At 39.1% G+C, this 27,808-nt stretch overlaps 1 protein-coding gene across 6 annotated transcripts in view; it reads right to left on the bottom strand.

Moving 5' to 3' along the window:
• LOC144071293 (serine/threonine-protein kinase BRSK2) overlaps positions 1-27,808 on the bottom strand; it is a 148,208-nt gene that overhangs the window by 62,379 nt on the left and 58,021 nt on the right. For all 6 annotated transcript variants that reach the window (XM_077596261.1, XM_077596264.1, XM_077596265.1 and 3 more), the window contains exon 2: positions 5,971-6,065. In XM_077596261.1, the coding sequence (XP_077452387.1) occupies positions 5,971-6,065 (95 nt within the window). The remainder of the gene's footprint in view (positions 1-5,970; positions 6,066-27,808) is intronic.

Genomic DNA, 27,808 nt, shown 5'->3' with positions numbered 1-27,808 from the left:
GGAGAAATTGCATGGGTTTGGTGTGCCGTTTGATATATTGTTAGTAAAATTAAACACAAATACATATGCTTGCAATACTAGTAGACTTACTATAACACGCAAGTGCACATTTTTAGTGCAAGTACATGCGGTTGTAGTACAAAATAATAAGTGGGACACAATCATGACGTGGAATGAAATCTATTGGATATTTTATACTTTTATACAAAAAAACACTGGAAAGTGTGGTGGGCAATATTATTTGGCCCCTTTACATTCAGTGAGACAAACTCACTCCAGAATTTCAGAAAGGATCTCTGAATGATGCAATTTTGACTGATGATGATAAATAGAATTGACCTGTGTGTAATCATGTCTCCATATGAATCTACCTGCTTTGTGATATGTCAGGGTTCTGTTTAAATTACAGAGAGCATCATGAAGACCAAGGAACACGGCAGGTAGGTGCGAGATACTGTTGTGGAGTAGTTTAAAGCTGGATTTGGATACAAAAAGATCTCCTAAGTGTTAAACATCTCAAGGAGCACTGTGCAAGCAATCATATTGAAATGGAAGCAGTATCACACCACTGCAAATCTACCAAGATCTGCCTGTCACTCTAAACTTTCACCTCGAACAAGGAGAAGTCTCATCAGAAATGGAGCCAAGAGATGATCACTCTGGATGAAATGCAGAGATCTACAGCTGAGTCTGCCCATAGGACAACAATCAGTCGTACACTGCACAAATCTGGACCTAATGGAAGAGTGTCAAGAAGAAAAGTAATTTCTCCAAGATATCCATAAAAAGTCTTGTTTTTAAATTGTGCCACAAGCCACCTGGGAGACACACCAAACATGTGGAAGAAGGTGCTCTGGTCAAATGAAACCAAAGTCAAACTTTTCGGCCACAATGCAAAACGATATGCTTGGCATAAAAGCAAAACAGCTCATCACCCTGAACACACCATACCCACTAGACATTTGTAGTATTAGTTCACATCTGTAGTACAAGTACAATTACTTGTAGTAGAACTACACGCACATACTTTTAGTACTAGCACACACAAGTACACGTACATGTAGTATCAGGTAAATGCACGTGTATTATTAGTAAATGTACTAGTAGTGAAATGTATATGTATGTACTTGACTAAAGGGCTCTTTGAACCTGGACAAAGACAAAAATATGTGTCGTGATGGACTGGTGGTAAGCACAGAATTAAAACAATAATGCTTAAAGGCTGACGATCGACTTTTAAACTGGAGAAATCTAAGCTTCACCATTGAGATCCATGTTAGAGGAATGTCCAAAAAAGATGTTTCTTTAATGTCTACTGAAGTTCTAAGGCCATTTAATCAATAATGGTAAGTAATTGAAGTGGAAATCTTACACATTGCTCCATTAACATGGTCTTATAAAAGACGTGTAATACCCTTTCCTGTGAAAAAACGGTTTGTAATTAAAATTACTATTGATTCTCTTAATTAACACTGCAGAAAACAGAATCGCTATTGATCCATTCTTTAGTGTCCAGCCGTCGGGGCTACCTACTGGTATTCTAGCAATCTTTCTTCAGCTCATCCACTGTTCTTGTTCGATATGTTTCTCTTTCTTTCTTTCTTTTTAAAAAAAACTTTCTCCCATTTGACAAACATTAAGAGACGGCGTACAAAAAACATCACTGTGCCAACAAGTGCACAATAACCTTATCCATTTCCTTCAGATACATTTTTCAAACTTCTCTCCAGCCTTTCTATCTCTCCATTCACACCATAACACCTCCTTGAAACCCCTCCCCCTTAGCTATTCTTATTAGGATTCCACAGAGGGACTTTGAAGCTGGGATGCTCGAGGAGCAGAACAAGTCATTCTGGCTAATTAGTTGTTCCTAGCCCAACAGCACTGGCAGCGAAAGTTGATACCAGCTTGCTATATCAGAGGGAAATATGAGGAAAATATCAATAGTAAAGACCCACACTGCTATACTCCAAAAATACTCTGGTCTCTCAGTTAAATGTTAGACGTAACGTCTTGTAACAATTTAACCTGCCCTAAAACTAAACAGCGGATTAAAGCCTGTATTGATACAGGCATTTGAAATCACTACTATAGCTTGTCGAAGTGTACTTACCAGCAATGGGGTTGTAGTCTGGAAGTATTATTTGATGTGTCCTGTACTTTTTAGGAAAATAATAATAAATAATTTGACCAAGCTTTTCCTCTTCCCTCCTATTATAATGCTTGGGTAAACAACAACAGTCACCTGCACAAATATTCAATGTTGGAGCTCTAAGGAATAAGTGACTGCTGGAGTTGTGTTTTGATATGAGCTTCTTTTTAAAGTCAAAATGGCTCTTCACCCTGCTGTGCATGCCGCATTAGCCTGATACTGTAACTGCTCTGTTAAATATGTCAGCAAACAGTGTTAATAAATCTCATTTTCAGGAATGAAAGGACGTTGCCAGCTTTATTTAACACGTTTTTTTTAAATTATGCATAATGTGGTGATAATTACGACAGTTATAATTTCAAACAAGCAGATTGATTTGATGAGTGTTAATATAGAGCAAAAAATTTCAACCTTTGGTATGATCATGCTTGATTGTTATTTGGTAATAAATAATATCCGACCTAGAATTGTTTGAAGGTAATAGACTCAGTTACTCCCTGTGGCATTTGTGCTCTAAATTACACATTAAGTATCCCCAAAATTGCGTGGCGTAATAATCTTAGCGTGTGTGCACACGCAGATCATGACAATTAATTCAAATTGTCTTGTCCTTTGCACATCCACTCCCAATTCCCAGGACCACTCAGGCAAAGGGCATTAGGGCAAGAGGGGCGATGGAAATACTGTAGATATACTGTAAATATGAAGGTGACTTTAGTGGTATTACACACACATTTGCACACTCCTATCGGTAGAAAGAGAACTTGCTTTCTCTAATGGCACTGTGGGGAACCCAAGATATTAGCATAATAAAAAAAGACCTCTCCAAATGTGATTTGGTGGCTCTCACAGCCAGCCAGTGAGCTACACATAACAGATGTGCTGAAGTAAGAGAATATGGAAATGTGGGTGCTGACTTCAAGATAACCAGTTCCCCATCGTTAGATGACTTACTATATATTAAGCAACAATATCATCAACACTTTCCATTGGTAGAAATTCTTACCTCAGAGTTCCAAATTGTCTTACCTGTGTGGATTGGTAGCCACACAAGCAGAAGAGACCAGGGTTGTCCTGATCACATATTTTTGCACTCAAGTCAAAGTCACCTGATTTTGAGGGTCTGCCGTTACAGAGTACCGATGCCTAAGCAATTATTTATTGATTTCTTACGAAACATAAGTTTTTCTTCTTTTAACGATAGATATCCTTCTATATCTAATTTTGTGAATTTATAGCCTTAAAAAACCTAGTCTTTTTCTACTCCACTCCTATCTTTTAAAATTTCCGTAATTGGGCCCGATTTCCTATCACGTGATCGGCTCAGGGATATCACTAATCCTTTGACCTCTGAGCTATTTTATTTCTTGTAGCTCTTAACTCATTTGCTGCAATTAATTGTTAAAAATATACAAACCATTTTAACTAGAAAATCATGTTTCACCGCCATTGACGATGATAGATAGATCTCCAAATCCAATTTGCCTGGCTCTAGCAGGCAATATGGATTGGACGTCTCACGCCATGGCGGCCAATAGGTTTACACGTAAAAATGAAAATAACGAAAAACATTTTAAATAGATGAGCTCTTACACCTGATTCCGAGCCTCTGAAAATGTGATCAGGCAAGCACTGGGAGAACATGCGAACTCCACCCAAATGACTAAAATTACTTAGCTATTGATTACTATATTCACACTGAAAACGTGGAAGTAAAAACATGTATTACCTGATCATGAAAATTGAAACAGTTAATTGGGAAAAGTAAGTACAGTAATTGAGCATTCCTGTACTACGTGATAATATGCATTCCAAATTTGGAAATGTCAAGTGTTGGGACTATCGTGGAGCAGAGAAAACAATAATTAAAAGATGTCTGCATGAGAGTTCAGTGTGAACTGGGGAGATGTTGTTAAACCAAGGGGATTATTAATGCTGACTGCTTATCAAATACCACCATCAGCGCAGCCAAGGCATTTCACCGAGTGAAGGATTTTCCCGCAGACGAGATGCAAATGAAGGAATTTATTTTCCATTTGCAGATTCTGTAGTGTAAGCAAGTCTGCAACCCTGCTTTCAATTTCTTAAGCAAACAATTACAGTACAGCCTCAGCGGGTGTCCTGTTTAAGACAGTTTTCTGCCACCAGTTTATTGTTGCTTTCTGTGGCATCAAAACTGAGGCCAATTTTGAAAAATGACAAATTTGAGAGGCTCAGGAATGCTCAGCGGTTGAGCTGACAAACATCAAACACCATATAAATCCTAAATCATGCACAAAATCTATGATTCTAGCCATCAAAAGGAATATTGAATAAACAAATGATCCTGGTGGTGGTGTTTCTTTGAGCAATCAATAACAGAAAAGAGGCACCAGGCAGGACTGTGAAGCTGAAAATAAAATGTGGGTTGCATGATGTGGCGCTTTCAAGCACCCGTTGTCAAATTCAATGCAATGTTCACATACACTGTAATACTGTCTTGGCAATTGACATACATACATATGTACATACAAGCATACTTGCATACTTTTAATTTAAAAGACATCATTTTCCGTTGAATCTATGACTTTGTTTTGTCCATTATTTTTTAAGAGCCACAAGATTACAGTTTTATTCAATGGCATCCTTATATCAGTTACACAATTATAGTCATTCAATCAGTCTGATGTTTGAAATTGTGCAAGATAAATGCCATGAAGATTATTGTGTTTTTTGGGAATCTTGTGAAAAGTTTCCCAAAGGGCGTCCGCAATAAACATTTATTGCCATTACATTATCATCTGCTTGGTGACAAATTAACAACATCACCATTTTCTTATAATAAAAAAAACAAGACCCTCTACAAAACAATTACTTTTTATGGGTAGGAAAAAAAACGGATAGAGAACTGAATTGAAACAACTGAAAAAAAATCACATTATTGTTCAGGAAGCACAATAAACTCACTAATGACGTATATAAAGGAACCATAACGTTCTTATAGGACCATCCTCACGAATATCAAGGGGGAAATGATCACAGTGAATTCATAATTAAAAAACACCAACCCAGTGTGTCATATATAAAGGGATTGTCTGTCTGTTTCACAGGCATTACCTTCAGGTCTTAAAAAAACGAACAAAAATGCCTGCCTTTCCAAAAATAATCAAATGGGGCCTTTGTCGAGGGTTCAAACCAAGTTAGTCTAACAGATACATTGGTTTATTGAAGGTGTGTTTGTCACACTTTCACGCATTGTTTTAGCCTTGAGCTCCAAGGACTTTCTGTCATGCCTGCTCAAAAGTAGCAGGTTTGCACATCGTCTCAGTATTGAGAAGGGCATGATTGCATAACCGTAGAGGAGGCATGACAGAGGCGTCTGATCATCCCAGATTTATTCTGCAGAGTGACAAGCAACACACAGCCAGTCATAAAGATCTAGCCTCAAAAGACGAGGAGAACAAGGGGTCCTGCAATTGAGGACAGCGACTTCTGATCTCTACATCACCTTGTCAGTCTGGCAGTTAACACAAAAAAAAATATATAGAAGAAACGGTGAGCCTAGTTAACTAAAACAAAGTGCTACAGGGAATGACAAGTTTTCCAAATGTGGAAACTAACAAGAAAACTATGCCAGATAAAACATTACAACGTTCAGATAGATGAAAATAGATTATGGCAGAATTCTTCCTTAAACACAACACTGGAGATTAAACACAAATTAAGACTGGAGACGCTCTTATCCTTTCATGTTGAGCAGCAATGTTTATATGCCCACAAATAAACAAAACATGTTGACATTAGGAGACAACTGGGCATTCATAAATAAGTTGTCTTACCTTCATCAGTACAGACTCGCTGAGTTTCTCTCGATTGACGATCTTAATGGCGACTTTCTGGCATGTTACACAGTGAACTCCAAGCTTGACCAATCCTACAAAATAAACAGAACACCACATTTAATAAAACAGTATGAAACTGAAATTAGCTGAATGTTTGCATTTAACATCGATTTTAGATGAGAACAAATGTGAGTCGTCCAGACCAGTGCAACTTTTTCTGCTGGCCGAATCACCACCAGAAACAGTAACCTGCTAATATTCCCTATGGATGTGTATGAAAAATCTTCTCCCAATTACAGCACCGAACGCACAGTGAGCCAGTGGGCAAAAATACGGGGGACTTAGCGATGAAAATAAAGTAACTGTACTATAGGCTTTAGCTGTGATTTTAATGGGCTTCTGGAATGCTGAAATAAATGTGATGTATGATGATGTGTGAAGACGTGGTTTATTGCCAACAGTGATGTAAAATGGCTTGTGACTTTAAGTCTGTAATGCAGTTGTTGACTTCATAAGTGTAGTGACACTTCCTTGAATTGCTCTCCAGGGTTTATTTGAATCATAAAAACAGCAAGAGAGTGAACCACTTGCGTTATTGATTCTTATAATGTGCTTAGGCGCTGCAAGGTGTTGTGCAGTGTTAGCTTAAAGTCAAGGTACAGTTAAGCCATCGTACGGCACACATTGAAGTAAGGGATGAGAACTAAAAAAAGAGGTAAACAGAATAGGTGGTGATAACAATTAATAGCTCACGCAGCAGTGAGGATATTCGCTAGAGCAGTTATTCTCAGCAGGTTGGACCATTGCTTTTCCTCACTTATACTCTTACTGATGCAACGTTGTACAATTAAATCAAATCCTGTTATTCACTGAACAAAAATGTCTTTCTGAATAAAAATGATCTGATATTTTTAGTAAGACCCTCAATCAAAAGCAAAGTGGAACACAATGGTAGAAATCTAAAAATACCAGTGAAAATCTACAGTGCAATCATGCAGAATGCGAATAGGGATGTTTGGCACGAGATAATGGGTGATAGATCCTTTTTTTTCCAAATGAGAGTTAACGGTACGGGCCCATTCTTGACAAATAACAGAGTTCATTTATTTGTTTTCAGTACCACTTATCCCAGTGGCTCTTAACCTGGGTTCGATCGAACCCTAGGGGTTCGGTGAGTGGGTGTCAGAGTTCGGTGGAGCCTCTGCAGCGGAGGTCAGGAAACATTGACCCATGTCTGTACACGATAACATGCCCCCCTTGACCATCACTGGCTGCAGAGGATCACGTTACATTCTTTGGCCAATCAGTGCTGCGAGGAATTTCTATATCTTGAATTTGAAAGAAAAAAAATCACGGTTTATTTTACAGTTTCACAATTCTAAAACCACCTTTTATTTGTTTGGGCTCCAGGTGAGCCTAGCCCGGATGGCTTTGGGTGGAAAGTAAGGTACAAAGTGCCAGCTAATTGCACTGTTTTGATTTCCTGTCACAGCTGTTTCTTTAAGCTCAATCTTGCAATGACCTGAAGCACTTTAAAAACTACACTTTAGAGTGAACTGTCGACAAGCTCATTCATTGTGTTTATACTGTGAGGGCGCAATGAAGAAATACACTAGCATGCAAGGTGGGTGGGCTATCGTAGCCTTAAGTTGAAATATCTTCAAGTCAGGGGCATTCAATTACAGATGGATTGGTGGGCTTTTTCACAGTACTAAGAGCAATGTAGCAACTGGAAAGGGGAATTTCGATGCATCTGCAAAAGCCCTTTTTATTTTTTATTTTTTACACAACAGGGAGATTATTGGGCAGCCATTGAGTGATCAAAACAGTCCCAATCTCGCTATAATTAATGGGACTTGATGACTTTATCCGATCGATGATCTCATCAATCTCCCAGTGGTCTCTCAGCAGTCTTTTAGTGAACGGCATGAGTTCGTTGATAGATTGGGGAGAGATTGCCGCAGTGATGAGAAGTGCAACATTGTGAACTATTTTTCTTTCTTTTCTAACCGCTTCAGGCATGCAGCGAGCCAGGCATAATGTCATATGTGTTAACAACTTGACATTTCACTTAACAAATATCATTAATTCATGGCCCTTATCAGACATATGTTTGAAAGAGAGGAGATCAAACAATGTCAAGTCCTCAAACAAAAGGTTTATATGAAAATGAAATAAGAAAACAAAGCATATTTGATTTGCTCACCAAATTCAAAATATAATTCTCTTCCTAAACCGTAAGCTTAGAAAACAGTGGTCAGCTCTCTACTTTGTATTTACAAAGTTCTTTGTTTAGTGATTGAACAATGTGATTTTGTCTAATGTAAAATGTAAATGTAGTGCAGCGTGCTGAAAGTAAATTTTTGATTGCACAACAAGTGCACAAGGATTTCCTGAATAATAAAGCAGAGATGTTGTTAAAGGAGACTCACCTGTTTCACTCTTTTTTTTTTGGGTTAACCAAAGATCTCTGTGCTGTTTAAACCTGACCCTGACTTAAAGTTACTTTTTCAAAGTAACTGTAGCAATTCTGATAGTGGGGAGTATTTACCAAGGTTTTTTTAATGGACAGAAATGTAGCTGGAATGGGAAGAGAAAATGGGGAAAGAGATGAAGGCGAGGAGGGTATAAAAAGATTCCAACGAGAGAATCAGGCAGTTGATCAAGACATGGAACAGCAGACAAGACCATTAGGCCTGTAATGATTATTATATGCTAATGATCGGCAAAAACCTCACTCGTCACATTAAATGCATTAAAAAGAGAATATCGTCCTGAAAAAGCATGGGGAGTACAGGATTTATTGCCGAACCATATATCTTCTAACATCTAATGTTTCTTTTAGTGAGAAAAATCTACGAAGGAAGAAGCATTTCGGTCTAGGAAATTCTGTGGGGGGAAAAAGTGTGTGTTAGTGTCTCCAAGCACACTAACAGTCTGAAAGCTGTGTGCATATACAAGAATTTTGCAATTAAATAATCACCCTTGATTCAAGTATCAAATATTGGGCTTGATGATCAATGGATAGTGCCCCATGTTACAGAGGTACCAAGTTTCAAGACAATTGGTTCTCAAATGACAGAGAAGTGGCCTCATATATGTATATGCACACCCGTATTAGGGATATAACTTGATTAAAATGTTTTATCTAATTAATGACAGACTGTCATTAATCTTAATCACATTTTAAACATGTACTAATATTTGTCAAAAAACTATATTTTTTGTAATTTGAAAAGATTTTAGTGGACAAATAAATCAAAAACTATATCCTTGAAAATTAATATAGTAATTGAATTTCAGTACAAAACAGTAGAAAGACAATTACCCAGTTACCAACAGAAAAGATCTTGACTTAAGTTAAAGTGCTATATAATGACTTTTAAAAAAAATGTCCAACATTAAAACGGTCAAAAGAAAAAGCCAAATGGTACATCTTTCTTTTTCTGATAGTAGAATCCAGAAAAATAAAGAGTAATTGGAGAGCGCTAAAGCTTGAATTAAAATTATGGGGATGAATCATGTAATGAAAAGTTCAGTAATGCAGAATCTGCATTGGTATGCCTGGTCCAAAAGTAGTAGAGGCAAATGGGTTCATTCATTCTTCTTCCGTACCGCGCATCCTTGTAAGGCTTGTTGGAGCCTATCCTAGCTGGCACCGGGGAAAAGGCGGAGAACACCTCAGACTGGTCGCCAGTCAGTGGTAGGGCACACAGCGACAGTTGACCATTCACACTCAAAATCATAGCGCCAACAGCGGGAATCGAGCCCACGCATGCCCGCACTGAAGTCAAGCGAGTGCAAATTGGTTCCGTTTGGGAAAAAGGCGGAGAACACCTTAGACTGGTCGCCAGTCAGTCGTAGGGCACACAGCGACAGATGACCATTCGCACTCAAAATCATACCGCCAACAGCGGGAATCGAGCCCACGCATGCCCGCACTGAAGTCAGGCGGGTGCAAATGGGTTCCCTTTTGGTATGTACTACGTCCTTCAACCCTATGGTCAAAAGAACATCATTGATACTAACAGCTGGAATGAGTTCCTTCCACAGGGTATTTGTTCTCTCTCAAGGGTAAGGAGCTCTGTCATCTATCATAAGAGAGTCTGATGGGGTGGGATGTTCCTCGAATCATGCCCTGGTGAGTTGTTAAAAAGGCCTCTGAGAATGTTTCAGGGCTTTCCCAGGAGGGTTGAGCCATGTGGCCTGAAAGAGAGAAGTCTGGACTTTCTCTGCTTCGGTTGTTGCCACCATGGCCTGGTACTGAATAAGCACAAGAGGGCTGGAATTCATACTGCACTCTTCAGGGTGAGCACAGACTTGACAGGTGTTTTTGAGTTCAAGTAAAATATGTCTAAACTTTTAGGGCTTGGTTTGTACAGTACACGACTGCAACAAAGACAAACATGCCGTTTCAGAGATGGTGTCGATTTGTTTGCTGGGTCCTTTCTGGTAGAGAAAATGCAGTTAATCTTTTTTTGTTGTTGGCATTTTTATTTTGATATTTACAGAGAACTTCAAAAATCAAACACACAAATATTTGCACATATGACTGCACTCTGTTGTTTAAGTGGTGTGTGAATTCTCTCTGGGGAAAAATAAAAACAGTTATTCATGGTGTGCTTGAATGTCTCCGTTTGGTATAAACACAGCTAGGGGCAGACACACGCGCACACAGACAGGCAATGTCACGCACCACGCATCCATGGCTTTATTTACAACTATAGAAACAATACATAGAGAGGCTGACCTGCGTTTGCAACTGCATAGAATCAGCAAGTGCATCAATCACTCCTTTCCATTCACCCTCCACTCAAATCAATAGCATCAAAAGGCTGCTTCATGCACAACGTCAGTATAATGGCACAAGCCTGAGACTTGTGGGCTGGAAAGGCCACCATCGACTGATCCCCAGTTTCACCGCAGCACTGCACTCGTTCCTTTCCTTGTGCCTCGATGATGAATGGTGTGTGCGCGCATGCATGTGTGTGTATGGGGGAAGAGTAGAGAAAAGGGGAGCTTGGATCCGTAGCTCAGTGGGCAACAAAACTGTCCAGCGTATGACTGCACAGTACATCAAAGGAAGATGCTGCTATATTCCGTCATACAGTACTGCTGGAATCATAGTTGGAGCATGAAAATTGACATCATACATTTTACTGATGGTTTGCTAGCAGTATTCTATTTGAACCCTTTAGGTATTTTTTGTTATTGGTTTATTGTCAGTTTTTTTATGATTTTCAAAAAAATTGCAGAGATAACGACAAACTGCAAATGGGAAATCCTCGGTACCACCCTGAATTTGTGATGCAGGTAAATTTACTGTTCTAATTTGCACAGTATATATTTTATTACATCGCCACTGGCATAACTGGGTGTAGATGAATAATATTTACCAAGTGCTTGGATCGCCTTGAAAAGCGGTGTAAAAATTCAATCATCCAATCATTAATATCATTTTGTTATGGCATCACCAGGCGATAACCTTTTTGGATTCCCTAACTTTTACAGATGTTAATAATAGTTAAATGTGAATTTGTGGTCATTGAGAATTGTTCGTGTGTGGCAGGAGTGGTTTTCAAACTCTATCAACTCCAAAGTTTCCAAAGCGTGCTATTTTTTGCCAACACTAGGTATCATATTTGCAGCAGTGGCTTTTAAATTAAGATTATTGGAAAACTCATTTTTATTTGAAAGTTACTGCAATGGAGATGAGCCTGACAAATGAATTAGCTCCACTTCTGCACCTCTCCTTGCTTTGAATCCTGATCTTTGAGAATCCCTAAGCCAATGCTGGCAGATGGTAGTAGCTTATGCTGGCTTAGCGTTCTCTCCCCAAGAGGAGCTGGCTCAGAGAAGCTCAATGCCCTTAGACACAGATCTGTGAGCTGCTTTTCACTTTGGCTCGCTAACCCCAAATACTTGACTTTGGGGCTACAGCTATGCCATGGGATCAGAGTTTGAAAGGAAACAAAATGTGCAAACTGGGCTTATTACTTCAGCATTCTCCAACCAAATGGAAAGCCCTCAGAGTAGGGCGTGGGAATTCCTAGCTTCTGAGCAAAGGACAGGAGTTAACACCCACTACAATATCCCTGTGTCCCTGTTTTACTCATCTCTTGCCTTCAATAATAACAGAGAACAAGACTATTTATTGTGTGTAGGGGTCACAGGAGCTGTGTTTAAAGCTGACTGAACAGGAGGAATCCTTTTGCTCTTCTTGCCCGGTGTTCAGTCTCCTTGTCACTGGTGCGCAGGGTAGCGGAATAGCTAGCAAGATGCTGAATTAGTTTAACAACTAAGCTGTCTAGAGAGGAATTTTGGTCCTCAATAACAAAAACACACTCCACCCACAGAATGTGTAGTCCTGTGTATTTCAATACCAGTTGCATTTGAGTGCTGTTAGAAATGTGATAACAAATTTGATTGATGCCTTGAATAATCTGTGAAAGAGCAATAACTGATTGAAAGATGACAATAAAAGAACTCAAAGTAGATACATACTGTATTTGTGTAAAATTCTAATAAAGTCGCAAACAGAATCATTGGAAAGATCTAGGTCAGGGGTCACCAAACTACGGCCCGCGGGCCGGATCCGGCCCGCCGGCACATTTGGACCGGCCCTCTGAACAATACCAGAGATGCTATCGATTTTTTTTTTTTTTTTTTTTTTGATTTTTTTTGGGGGGGGGATGATGCAGCCCGCCGGCACATTTGGACCGGCCCTCTGAACAATACCAGAGACGCTATCGGATTTATTTTCCTATTTGGCCTTGAAGACTGGGACGTTTTAATCTTGTGTTTGGTTCATTGCACCCCTGCTGAGCCCACAAATCATCCCAGTGAAGCGGGCCTTCGCGTTGCTCCTTTGGTGACACGCGCGGGGAGAGTGTTTGCCTTTGATGCATGCGGGCATTCCACCGTTGCATGCGTGAGCAGAGTGTTAGCGAGACATCTGGACGATCGCAGGTGAGGGCGGAGCCCTGGGGCCATCACTATTGCTTTGCTATTCAAGCATATAAAAACTGTGCAACCGAACCTGTTTGAGAACGGAATAATGGCGAAAAGGTTAGTTAAGAGAAAAATTGATTCAGAATGCAGGGTATTTAACCTGCAGTGGACAAACGATTATTTTTTTGTTAAATACAAAGAAAAGGCTGTTTTTCTCATCTGTCAAGAGACGGTGGCAGTATTCAAAGAATACAATCTTCGCCGGCACTATGAATCCCGTCACAAAGACAAGTACGATAGCGTGCAAGGCCAAATACGAGCAGACAAACTCTCAAAGCTAAAAGTTGGAATATTATCTCAGCAGACTACATTTCTACGCCAAGCTCAGCTGAACCAGGCATCCGTTCGGGCCAGCTTTCGGGTTGCTAAACTGATAGCAAGCAACGGTAAGCCTTTCACTAACGGAGAGTTTTTTAAGAAATGTATGGATGTTGTCGTGGAGGAAGTGTGTCCCGAGAAGAAAGATGCATTTAATGCCGTAAGTCTGTCGGCGAGTACAATCGCCAGACGCGTTGAAGAAATCGGGAGTAATGTATATGCCCAGCTGCAGCAGAAGACGAAAGAATTTGACTTTTTTTCATTAGCACTGGATGAAAGCACGGACGTGCAAGACACAGCGCAACTGCTCATTTTTATTCGTGGAGTTAGCGCAAACTTTGAGATTTGCGAGGATCTGGCAGCCCTCCAAAGTCTCAAATGGACTACAACAGGAGAGGATATTTTTGACAAAGTGTGCCAAACCATGGAGAAGTTGGACCTGGACTGGTTAAAGCTAGCTAGCATCACGACTGACGGGGCTCCTAGCATGGTGGCTGAAACTCGCGGTCTAATAACGGGACGCATGAACCGGGAGTTGGAAAAAAGGGGTCTCATCGCCCCGCTACGAGTCCACTGCCAAATTCACCAGCAAGCACTGTGCTGCAAAATGTTGACGTGGGATTCTGTAATGACGGTTGTGGTGTCGTGCATAAACTTCAGAGCAAAGGGAGAAGATTGTGCATGGCACAACAGAAAGTTAATGTTCCATGGCTTTTTTTTTCTATGAAGAACCCAGATAGAGTTATTTAGTTATTATTTATTTCATAAATAGTGTTATTTATTTCCTGTTTTTTTTCTGTGAATAACTCAGAGAGGGTTATTTAGTTATTATTTATTTCATTAATAGTGTTATTATTTGTTTCCTGACTTTTTTTCTGTAAAGAACCTGGAAAGGGTTATTTGGTTGTGTGGCTTTCTGGAAAACAATAAATTTTTTGAGCTCCCCTACGATCGTCACACTTTTTCTGTTACAAACTGACACCGGCCCCCCATCAGAGAAGGGAAAGGTTATGTGGCCCTCACAGGAAAAAGTTTGGGGACCCCTGATCTAGGTGATAGTCGAACTTGTGGTTTTGACATGTCAGAGGAATTAAAGCTTTTTTCAATTTCCACTTTGGCCCTGGCATTCAGTACTTCAATTTGTCTGCATGTGCTCCTATGAGAAAGGATTTTGGACACTGATGAATGACCCCAACATTCCATCACAGAGTGCTTTTATGACAGGGTTCCGCAGTTAATCATGTCTATTTAAAGAAGGAGCCCACCACACTTAAGGTGTGGTTGTTGATCAATTTCCCCGGTTGCCTTTAGGAGTATAGAATAAAATGTAAAGTATCCGCTACTTTTTAGTATTTGTGTCTCAACAGTGCAACCAAAAAGGAGCAGCAATGCGTCTCATTTCTAGCAAATTTAGAAAAATGTTTCTGTATTTTGTGACTGTCACCTAGGATAGGAACTACATAACAGTCTTAACACTAAACATGGTCCTCATATTAATAGCTTTCTTTTTCTTACGGAGCAGTGAGAGAATTTGTCGTGATTTCATTTTAAATGGGAGCTGTCAGTTGATTGACTTTTCAAATCTTCAGGATCCATTTAACTCTGCCCTTTCCTATGTGCTGCAGATAGCCTAATCTGTTAATTTACTTGTACAAATCCGAAGACTACCAGGTAATTGCAGCATCAACCAACAAAAAAGCTTCAAAAGCAGCAAACTTTGTCATGGAGTGCTTGAGGCATACTGACGCACGCATAAAGAATCTGTTTACTTAAAATAAAACATTGATGCAACACTGTCCTGACAATTAACCTTTCTGCACATAACAAGGCAGTCTTGCCATTTTTAGAGCAACAAACAGTTAAAATATATATATTTTTTCACTTTCAGAAGACTCAATGTAGCATTAATATAGGAGTAACAATTCCATTTACAACACATCCATATATGAGAAAGTCAAGCTGATAAGGGATGGAATAGCTTCGAGGCACATCAATTTGTTTTCCCTTGTATTGAAAAACGACAAGTAAATGATGACACAAAAGGACTGTGAATAAATACTCTACTAATCTTACAAGCTCTTTAAATGGCATAACCCAGAATCCCCACCATACCTGTCTGCATCCATCTCGCTAACATGCAAATACATGTGCAAATAGTACTTCATTAAAAGTCCTGTGTGCAAGGAAGAGTCTTTTCCTCCAATCAAGAAAATATTGCTGGTGGGTAAACAAGTGAATTACTGCCTGTCCAGATAGCAGAATCGAGCATTTCAGGAGGACAAAAAGCTATTGAACACAATATAATGAAATGTGACATTACAGTGGTGTTGACCCGGATGAATGTAAAGTTTACGAACAACAAACCAATTTGCATACTACTTGTGTTTTTTTAATACGAACATAAAAGGGATCATATCTCAGCTGACTTCAGGCAAAAGCCAGACTACGCCCTGAATTGGTCACCTGTCAATCACAGGTCACACAAAGAGTTAGTCACACTTTTAATCACATCATTTAAGCCTTTTCGCATTTAAGAATGTCAAGCATTTATATTCTATTACCACTTCGACTACAACTTTTAATACACTAAATATTTATTAAATGGAGCCTATGCTTTTTGGGTGAGAACGTTGTGCTTGATTGTATATCATGAACATAATGGAAGTAAACTGTTAAATTCAAAATCTTCAGTCAAGTGCGATTCAATACTGCCTGCCCCTTTTGAGAATGCCGTCTCAGCCATTAACTTGATCATAGTCAGTGGTATCACTTCTCTTTGAAATCTCACTGCCTAGATGTTGACGCAAATTCGAAATATTCCTCCTCTGAATTCCGGCCCCAAGTGATCAGAAGCTCAGACCAGAGTCAAGCGGCAGTGACACTGTCAGAGGGATGTACTGTGAAAATCCCAAATCGGGAAGATCAGAGCAAACAGGACGTCAGATAATGGCAGGATGACAAGGCAGAGAGGTAATTGCATGAGCATGTGGCCGGTGCAAGGAGCAGGAGAGGCCTGGTAACTGTAGATAAACACCGATACAGGGTAGACTGAGTCAAAACATTGAGAAAAGCCCAGGCAGAGCAGGATGAGGCACTCAGATCTATTTTTAATGCTACTGACTGGGGATCAGCAAAAGGAATGTATAATTACAGCTTTATGAATAATAGAAGACGGCATCTTTTAATTAGCCACACCAGGCACACTACGGAGACCACAGCTGATGGGACAAACACATCCATACACAGACCCGCATACACATACATTCCACTACAGTATATGCAGTGAAAGGAAGGACAGCCATAGAAACAAAGCTACGGGTGTCATCGCGCATGCTAAACATGCAGCAAGGCTTCTCCAGGGAGACAGGAGTCAAATAAAGAGGTCACTAAGGATGAGGGTCTTAACCACTCCGTGACATTCTGCCAACCTTAAGTGTACATCATATTTAATATGGCGACATAAAGGTTCCTAGAAAATTAGCTTTTTAATATGGAAATTGGTGCCGGCCACACAACATTATTAAATGGAGTCCAGTGTACGCAGCAGGGGGTTACTGCATAACCACCGCGATAGTTAATAATTATTATAAAGCACTTTAGGAAAGATTTAATGCATTGAAAAGTGCTTACAGGAGTATGCTACCCAGACAAAGTATACTAATGTCACACAACACAGGCTGCTCGGAAGAAAGCCTGGATTCCTGCTGATACTAAAAGGGTGTGTGTGGTTCACTTTGTCGATGCTAAACACAACTATTTAATTTATCCAGAGAAGGGTGAAAGAAAATGTACAGTATATAATCTCCTTTTGGCACGACCACATTTTTGTGCCTGGCAGAAGAAATATACCCAACTTTTTATGACACAAATTAATTGCAGGGCTTTGAAATATTTCAAATTTGCCATTAATACAACTTGCATATTTTAACTTAATGTGTAGACTAAACCTCCTCCAGTCTTCAGATAGTCTTGTAAATTTTGCATAGTAGCTTATATAGCAAAATACAATAGATAGCAATAATTTGTTACAAGAACAGTTTTTTTGTTCAAATTGTAAACGAGAACAATTACTTTTTAAATAAGCTAAAATTCACCTCAAGTCACTTCTTTAAATTAAAGCGTCGATGTGGAGTTGATCCAAATTCATTGGCAAACATGGATCAATTGGGAACAAAGTCCCACGAGAACACTTGATTGATATCTGGAAATGTCGATTGACGCTGGAGCACAAAATCCAACTCACTGTACATCAAGAGCAGCTCTATTTGTTCCAAAATGCAATGACACATTAAGACGGAGTCAGGATGTTGTTGTGCACCTCTCCTCAGATGTTCAGAGACTTCATTTGTAAGCTAATTTGTAGCTGGCAAACACAACTTTAAAGATGGAAGACTATACTGGATGTTATCCAATGTCTCACTCCATCTGTTGATATATAAAAAAAGTATACTGGCATATCTGAATAAAACAGATTCTTACTAAACTGATTTTACATATAAAATAAAATACAAAAAAATGTAAGGTATGTGAACCAAAAACTGTACTCATTCAGCTAATGTTGATCCAGGAAAAACAACATCTGTGCTGATCAAAATCAAGCATATGCCTGAGGTTATCTTGTGAAACGAGGCCCTGTGTTGCTAAGATGACCAGTCAGAAGTGCATACGCTCATGCATGAGTGAGACTTCACATATCTCATGCATATGTATTTCAATTAGCACATCTCACCACTGATTGGGAGAGAAAAAAGCTCTCTATCGAACCCTGGATCTAGATTGAATCATTCATCAGATATGGGGTATATATCACCAGGACAGGAAATGAATTCCCACATCTCACGGCAAAAACCATTACCCCTAAAATACTAAATAAGCATTTGCAACAGAGTTGTGAGGGAACTTGACCAAGAGTCAATTTGACCTGGCCTTTTAACTGAACAAAAGAAGATGGGTGAGTGAAAGCAAGACACTGCTTAAATGGCAAGAGCATAAAAAAAGATACCATGAATAAAATGGATGTGTAGAGGTTAATCAACACAAAGAAAAGAACGGTAATAAAAGCTAGGGAAAAGAGACCTGCAGAACAGAGCGTAAGAAAAGAGATAACAGTGTCCTCTCCAAGAATTCCACCACCAGGATAAACGAGACGGCGCAGAGACAGCTGCTCAACATGAGTTCGAGGAGCTTTTATTATGATGTCTCCCTGTCACCACATAAGACTGCTAGAGAAGGCACACACAGGGAAGACTGGGAAATGAGTATATACTTCACACACAAACACAAAAGTGAAGAGTAGACAGATCCATACTCAATCCTTTTTTTTCTTTCAAAGTAGCGGCATAGATGTGCTAACAGTAGTGCAATTTTTAATATTCTGAAGGGCGTAACTAGATTTTATGGATGAGGAGAAGCACCATTCAATTTTTTCTTTCAAATGTATTTATTATTATTTTTTTTTTTTACAAAGGCTATACCAGGGCAGGCCAGCGGATAAGTGGTTAGCGTGTCAACATCACAGTTATGGGGTGGGTCATTTCCCGGGCCTGCACGGGTTTCCTCCGGGTACTCCGGTTTCCTCCCATATTCCAAAGACATGCATCGTAGGCTGGTTGGACACTCTAAATTGCGTGAATGGTTGTCTGTCTCCTCGTGCCCTGTGATCGGCTGGCCACCGATTCAGGGTGCCCCCCACCTCGTGCCCGAAAGTCAGGTGGGATAGGCTCCAGCACCTCCCACGACCCTTGTGAGGACAAAGCGGTTCAGAAAATGAATGAATGAAAAAAAGCCTATACCAGGGCTGCCCAACTCCTGTCCTCAAGGGCCCCTGTTCATTCTATTTTCCATGTCTTCCTGCACCAACATGCCCGAATCAAATAATCAGGATTGTTATCAAGATTCTGGACAGCTTGCACCCCTGGGCTATAACATTAGCAAATACAATATATAATGACTTGGATAAACTCAAGCCCAAGGCAATATGTTTCTTGTTCGATCAGTGAAAATTGGCAAAACAGACCATCCCTAAAAGAAAATTGTATGCAAAAGAAAATTTTGAGTTTTATCTGGTTTATCTAACTTAACCATTTTAAACCACAACTTTAACAAACCTGGAAATAAACATATTATATTTGAAATGCCAATTGCAGCAAGCGAACAGCTACATGCATTTATTTTATTTTTTTATTTTCACTGCTTAGATTTTTGTTCCCTCCAACTAGGTCAGAAAATCTTGCCATGTTATTCGCAGTGCTCAGCCTCAGTTGTGTGGTAGGTTTACGTGCTTAGATTTTTCTTCACAGGTGTTGGACTGCTTTGATGTTTGTGTTGCGTTGTGGGGGCTCTGATACCTACTGTATATATTTTAGCTTTCACTCAGAGTGCTTCCTGGCCAGCAGCCATGCTGAGTTCATGGGGATTTGTGCAATTATTTGATTAAATTATCAATTCAAAAAATGTTGCTGATAATTCAGAGACAGAACTAAGTTGATGGTGTTATTCCATAGAGAATGGCGGGGAAAAAAAGACATTCTTTCCTTTGTTGATGATGAAAACCTTTGTAAAACCAAGAGTTAGTCATGTAACCCATGCAATAGTGTATTCTTATTCACTTCCTATCTTCCCATTATTGGTCCCAAGTAAATGGCAGCCGAAAGATAGGCACTTTGATTGGCTGAAGAATGCGGAAGGAAATAATTTGGCAAGGTTATCACTGTGAATCGTAACGCAATGACACGCTGGGTTAGGATGGCCACGTTGGACATGTTGAGGGTTTTAGAACATTTTATTGGAGTTGATATCCTGCTCTAAATAGACGCTCTTAATGACGCCACTAGGTCAAATTTCAAGAATTTGGAAGTGCAAACCATCATCATGCACATGAATGATTGCCTGCTTCCGCTCCCAGCTGAGATTATGAATTTTTCAGGGTGTCAGAAATATAGACTATCCCAACTAGATTTTAGTTGATGGCATTCCTCCCATGGTGGCAGAGTTATGTGAAATGATGGCCTAAAGTGTTACAAGTTGTGCACCTTTATATATTTGATTCTTCGGGGGACAGATGTCAAAACATGCCATTTCTCCATGAATCCCTCTAAAGTAAAACATACAGGATGACCAGGAAGAACTGATGTATTGTGTGATCAGTTAAGTCTTGGTTCTTGGTCACAACGTAGAGAACTAACAGTGTGAGAATTACTCACTAGTTTTCTTCTTTGGGTAATTACACAGTTCCGCGGAAATCATATGCTCAGTTTTAGTGAAATCAGGACAATGAAGTTCAATGTGCTCTTTGTGACTTTCTATATTGCGATTCTACTACAGCAGTGGTAACAGTGGTTGCTAAAATATGATTTGTTTATACACCTGTGTAATGGACATGAGCCTGTCATAGGAAGATGTTGAATGCAGTAGGGCTTCCTAACATGCTTATCAAACGCTGTACATCAGCTGACTGTGATGTGTCCTGGTTAAAGTCGATAAATGAGTGTCCCACAATGCTGTGATTCATGAGGCACTTCTGTGATGAATGTCTGTAAAGCTGTTTAGGGCGTATGACATCACTGAAACCCCCAAGCACTGATATATTTGTTGGGTCATGGCAGGGGCAACATTTGGATGATTTCCGAAAAAACTGAAAGAAGACTCAGGAAAACCTTCTTCTATGGTTTCCCTGGCTAGAGATCAACGTGATCACCACAGATGTCTGAGCAATCAAAATGACAGCGTAGAGGATTGACGATCTTCTCAGCCCCAGGTCACAAATAAAGAGGTTTGTCATGAGTGGAAAGGAGATACTTTATGTCAAGGGATTTCTGTATAGGATTGCTATAGAGACAATCTTTACTGTTCTTAAACGTGACATGATACCTGTCTACAGAGTCACATGGTGGGCAAAACACAGGTTTTCATTAGCATACTAAATCAATTTAGCTGACTGGCTAAATATCTTTACAAATCAATTTGGGAAATCTGATCTGCAATAGAAGGATATAGTAGGTACTTGTAAAAGACACAGGAAGCATTGATAATTGTATTGGGTCCACCTGTTACGAAGAAGTGCAGTGAGTAAAATTCTGTTTGGAAAAAAGCTTGTTTTCATCAAGTTGAAAGGAAGGGAATTCCAGGAATTTTGCGAGTATAACGTGAAGAAAATCCCAAGTTTTAACCTCATTTTCCACATTTCGCTGAATTCTTTCATTTTGAAAATTTGCTGTGTTTGACTCCTTCAAAATTCAATGATAGGGTTTACGACATAACGAAAAGCAGATGAAACTGATTCAATTGTTTTACTATAAAAAGCCTCACATGGACTTATCTGATCAGTGAACGAACGTCAGTGGAAATTGGAAACTTTTGTTGCTATAATGGAGTAAGGGGCCAACAGCAAAGACACTCCCAAGATAGGCTTAATGACTGACTGTGTAATAGTTTGATCAAATGCTGAGGAGCAATACTGAGACAACAGGAATGTTTACACTGTTAGTTTGGTAACACACATCCTAAAATGTGAACATTTTTATGTGGTTTTACATTCCCGAGTGAATAATATTTCATAAAGTCACAAGTCATTTCAATCACTTTTAAAGTGTAAGAACTCATTCTGGACCTGTCCTCTAAAATGTAAAGCAGGTAACACTTACTGCAGAGTTTGACGCACATACTGAGTCAAAAATCATATCAAATACACGCAGCCAACACCAACTACAAAAACACACAAACTCAGCCCGCAGCTGATGACGTAAATAAACTGAGGCACGCTGCAGTGATTAAGTGCAGCTAATGAGGAAGTAAAAAAGGATAGAGTGTACTGACACGTAAGCGGTGAGAGATGTCTGATGAGTTACAACTTCATTAATGGATACATTTATTTACAGTTAATCGGCAAATGTTTAAACAGAGAAGAGGAGAATGAAAAAGTAAGGCAACCACACCTGGAAAAATTGTAGCTAGGTGTGCCCTTTAATTTTAACTTTTTCTTCACGACATTGATTGTCACCCTGGGTTTATTTGGAAACCCGGCAGAGCAAAGCTCTACATTTGCTCTGGAACATTTGATGCACCTAGATCAAGATTGTCTTTTTTGCCTCACCACCACCCCTTTTTTTGCTTTCAATCTTAGCCTCATTCTGTCTCACTCTGATATTTTTCCTCCTTTTGCAAGTGCTACAGTACTGCCCATATTGTTAGTGTTATACTTAGAAATAGTAGGGGAAAGCACTGACCAATCAAGCATGAGAGACAGAGCAAACAGGCCCACAGATATTGACGTGGTTAGTCTCTTGGTAGAATTCCATGAAAGTCAGAGCAGTTGCTCACAGTTCTCAACTCGAGCTCCCAATACTAGGCTGTGTGACCTTCCAGGTTGGCGTCGGTATGTTTTGCCCATTCTTGTATGGGTTTTCAGCTTGTTAACCGGTTTCTTCCGACATCATTATTAGTTAAAATGTTTGCCCTGTGATATGCTGGTAAATGTTTATTATTATTATTACAGGAGCAAGAACAAATATTTAATTCAAGATCCATTCAGAAACTGACTTTAAATATATGTAATTTCACACAACATGTGACGGCAGAATCATGCTCCATAATAATGAATATTTTTTAAGATGGTGATGAGAGTCATTAAAGAAGGGACAATAGTTGCCCTGTAACAACCAAAGGTTATACTCAATTTGTGCATGTTCTAATAGAGTTGCAGACAAAACTTTGCATTCTCTGGTCCTTTTTCTGTTTAATATTAAAATGCTAATCATGGAAGAAAAACTTGATTCCTCGAGGGTATCTGACCAAAACCTCACAACAGATAAACTATGACAGTTTGGTCTTAGACACAGGGGAGCTGCTGATTATTAAATAAAGACTTTATGTTTTTGGAATTGAGTTTAAATTATTCAGGCTTTTCTTGTATGATGTTGTCCATCACGCAGTGAAGGGAGAACTTTTACCGCAAAGATATCCATTGAAATTTAGCTCCATTGTCTGTTATTATTTTCTAATTTCAATAATTTGGCTACAAATCTCTTGATGGTCTTAATGACTTAATGTCAGTGAAATTGGAGCAATTCAACCAATGTCCTTGTCTTGTTCTGAGAATTTAGGAGCTATTGAGTGTGGATGCATTTTTTTGCTGCTCACATGACAGGTTTCGAGGAGCACAGCGCAGACATTTCCAACGCACTCTCGATGTTGATACCATTGTTGATGTCACAAGATTTTTGCAATTTGAAGGGGTTTCATCTAATTAGTTGTAGGTCCTTACAAAAGAAATTAAGAGGACCCATTTTCATTTTACACCGAGTGAACATGAACATGATTCAATTAAATCAGAGTACTTCAGATTTTGAAAAAAATGGATTTATAGCCCTATTAATTGTGTTTAATGATGACATAAGGAGAGAATGCCATGATATGGTGCGAGATAGATAGTGTCACAACGTGTTGCTCAATGAAAGAATATTCAATGCAACAGCGATGTTTCTCTCAAACGCTGTTCTCTTCAACCAGACTACTTTGAAATTGCTGATTAATGGGAAGAGAAGTGTCAGGAAAGGTAACTTTAATTATAGCAGGGGAGCATTTTCAGAGTGTTGACAACAATAGACCAACCAGTGGGAAAAGCTGTTGACTGCAATGAAAGAGCATCAAAATACGATGAAGTGAAGTCTGAAAAGACATTTTGGTGTGTCCCATCATTAAACCATGTATGGCATCCTTCTAAACACACACCTGCAAAAGTGGAGACATGCTGAGTTACAAGAAAACAAAAGTAGGCTGTTTACAAGCTGAAGAATCCCTAATGGAATTACATTTTGCCTTTGAAAAGGCTGTTTGATGTTACTCCATAGATGCCTTCCTCTTTTAATGAATGCTGATTTCATGTGGGAGACTTTTCTCGTGCTTTCCAAATTGCGCAGCATGATGTGGCATCTTCCACCAAAACCTGTCTTCCTGACTCCCTATTGCTTGTCAACGAGCTCACGATAAAAACCTTTATCTGACACCTTTTGAAAAGTTTCAGCTTCGGTTCTTCACAAGAGAAAAATTACCCAGAAAATGCACCTGAAAGGCATTTGTTGAATCAGCATGTTGATAATATCTATCTCTATGTAAATAAAAATAGAAAAATATAATGTGCAGAAAGTTTATTTGAACTGCTATTTCCTTTTAACACCAGGAAAAATTCTTGCTTCAGGTATAATGTCAGTTTAATTTTCAATGTCCCAAGAGTTCTTACTCCACCAGGCTGACTTCTTCAAAATGATTGGTTATGACAGAGAGGTTTGACATCTCTACATGTTACAATCAATCATTTTGAAGAAAAAAATGAGCCACACTGCTTCAAAATTGATGATTGCAACAGGGGGAGTGATATCAAAAACACAATTTAATGTTGTTTTTGGACACAGTTGGACTTTAAAAATGAAGTACAAGGTCACAGTTTTACTGTATCTCATAACACCAAGTAAAAATCTATTCTTATTGAGAGTTCTTGGTAGGCAAAACAGAGAAAATCTTGTAAATTCAAGCCCAAGGTTTTTTTTTGTGGATTACATGTTTAAATGCCTCACTGTATGATTATCTCTGCAGGATAAACATGTACTACGTTAAATCAATGTCAGCTGCTAATGCATTCATGCCTGTGAATTTGTGTCATTAGTTATGTCATGCTTAGAGCTAAATATGCATTGTAAGGAATACTTTTGCTTATCTTGAACACTGATAGACAAAAACATCGGCACAAATGGCTGATGTGTTTTCACATACTGTATGGTGAAAGCACCTCAAGTGGCTTAAAAGGACTGTTTCTGAATTTTGGAATTCCGTCAGAGTGAAATGGGGTCAGCTTTGATTATGCCTGTCCTAAAAAGGAGCTTTGCTGCATACAGTGAATATTTTGAGAGGCATTGCCAAAATGTGGGCTGCCGTAATGCGGCAAGAAGAACAATACTTTTGCAACACAATATTCAGTCATTTTGGAAAACATTATACAGTTAAAATGTAAAACAAATAAGCTCACGACTACAAGCTACTCATTTAGAGCTATCTTTGTCAATAGTGCCAATAATCGATAGTGTACCAGTGTCCTTGTGAATATTGCCACAAGACCTCTGTCCTGCAGGCAGCGCTAAGATCACACTCATAATAAGTTTAATGAGGAAAATGAAGGCATAAAACAGACTGACATTGTGAAATGAAAATGCAAAACTGAAACAGTTATAGCTATATGAAATGTTACACCCCTAGTAAATGTGTACGCGTGTGGGCATGGATGGTTGTGCACTCGTGTTGGAGCATAATCCAAATGAGTCTTGTATCTCTAGAGATTAATCCAACCCTGGCCTCAAACGTCACACTCTAATCCATATGAGGGAAAATAAGCAGCACTGTGAAATGTCTGACCACAATCACTAAGCCAGGATGTCCTGATATAGTTTACACAATGCATTCAGGCATGTTAAAGAGGGCTGGACAGGATAAAGCAATGTATGGATGAAATAATATATATTTTTTCAATCTGGTTGCATTAGCAGCAAAATGAAGCTGCCTATCGGGCCTGGCAGAAAATAACCTGTAAATGCTTTTCCATTCAATAGTTTTCTTCCGATTCAGGGAATAAATCAATTCATTTGTCTCCTTTTGGTGTGATTGTGTTAAGAAGGACGTATTCTAAGTATTCTGTTCCGGTTTAAACTGTAAACAAATGCAATGCAGGCATTGTCACAGGTTGGCCATTTTGAGGCTTTGCGATAACCATAAAATTATAGTGAATAAATTATATACTTTGAAATAGCTATGGATAGATAGAACTACTTGCTTGATCATAAATGTCAGTCACTTTTACTGCATATAAAAAAAACTAAATTATAAAGTGTATCAAAATCCAGCCAGAATCCAGGCCACATTAATGTGCTTTGTTACATACTGACTCGTTTGTCAATCCATCAAGAATGAATCAAGGTAAGAGCACTTTGTTACAGAAAATCACCTTATTTTCTTACATTTTCTGAAGTGGAGCCTGACTCAGAAATCCCATTACACAAGATGGCCACCAGTTACTTACACAAGTCTTACCTAGACACTACATCGGCTACAGCTGCCATGCATCATAACTAGGAAAACGGAAATTGTGGGTTAATTTCTCCATCTTGGCGACATTGCCAAAGCAAGAAACTGAGTCCCACATTCACATCTTGCGACATCAGTAGTTAATGAGAACATAGTGTCAAGGCGCTTTAAATGCCTTGAAGGTGGAAAAAAAAGTTAATTTACCAAATGACAGGGTGAAATATGGTGAAACCTTGAGTTGTGTAATTAGTGGCCATCTATTGCTACTTCAGTAATAAGAAATTCAATAAGGCTTTCCATTAATTCTTAGTGAATATTTTCTGTGTTTTGTCTTTGGGGACCGTTCTTAACAGAAATGCCAGAAGAAAAAAAAGGAGCTTTTCTCGAATATGAATTTGCAATGACAACAAATGCAGCCAGCAGTCTTAATCTTTTGACTGACAGTTCCCATAATTGTCCTTCATGTAGTACAATTGAGATGTAGCCAGAAGAGCAGCCTTTCGTCAATATATGTGCTGATAGGTTAATATCGAACATCCAGCCAACTTTTAACCGCCTCATTCTGAGTGTATATGGTGACATTTTTTGCGACTACTGTTTTTGTGGTTATTTGTTAATAATTTGCCCAAGTTGGAAAAACAACCAATTATACTGTCAATTCAAGCTGCACTGGGAAATTATGTCTGATTTTGAGGAAAAACAGACTGCCAATCTGATTTGTATGTAGTCCGTGCGCCACATTAATCACAGGACAATACCTATGCCGCATTAAAAAAAACATTGTTAGTTTTTTGCTATGTTTTAACTGTCTCTTGGAAGTTGAACCAGTTATGTCGGTTGCGGTGTCAGTTCTTTTTGTCACAATGGACACCAGAACACCTCATCCAGGTGCCAATGGCACAGTTTTCTTCACATCCAAACAATGTTGCTGTGTTTAAATACGTATATCCAAACAAATTGATTGCAAGGTTTGTTTTGTGAAAAACGCTTGAAACAAGACAGATGGGAAAGGGCTCTGAAAGAAGATCTGAAAAGCTTACAACAACAGTGACAAAGTTACAGTGTGTTTAATTTAAAGTTTAAATTGACTTTGCCAGCACCCTGATTTCTGATTAATTGGGGAATCCTCATTTGATGCTGCTAGAGAAATCCTGGTATTTCAATCTCTTTCAGGCTTTTTGTCCTCTTTTGGGTTTATCTGATTATTCCTCTGCCTCTGAGCCTGTTGCGTGCTTTCCTTGCTTGCCATGAAGAGAGGTCAGCGGTTGTAACTTGTCTACCACATTCAATCAGACACGCTCGTCACATTCGCCCAGCTTGTCCAGTTCACATCCACAGTTCACACAACAAGGATGGTTGTGAAAGCTGCCTAGTGGCAGTTGTAGAATAAGAAAAATCGGACTTGTAGAGAGTTGGGCTCAGGTGCATCAATGTGGTG

The sequence above is a fragment of the Stigmatopora argus genome, chromosome 3 (genome assembly GCF_051989625.1).
Source record: "Stigmatopora argus isolate UIUO_Sarg chromosome 3, RoL_Sarg_1.0, whole genome shotgun sequence".
NCBI lineage: Eukaryota > Metazoa > Chordata > Actinopteri > Syngnathiformes > Syngnathidae > Stigmatopora > Stigmatopora argus.
The sequence above is the reverse complement of the archived record's forward strand: the minus strand, read 5'-3'. Positions and strand labels throughout refer to the sequence as shown.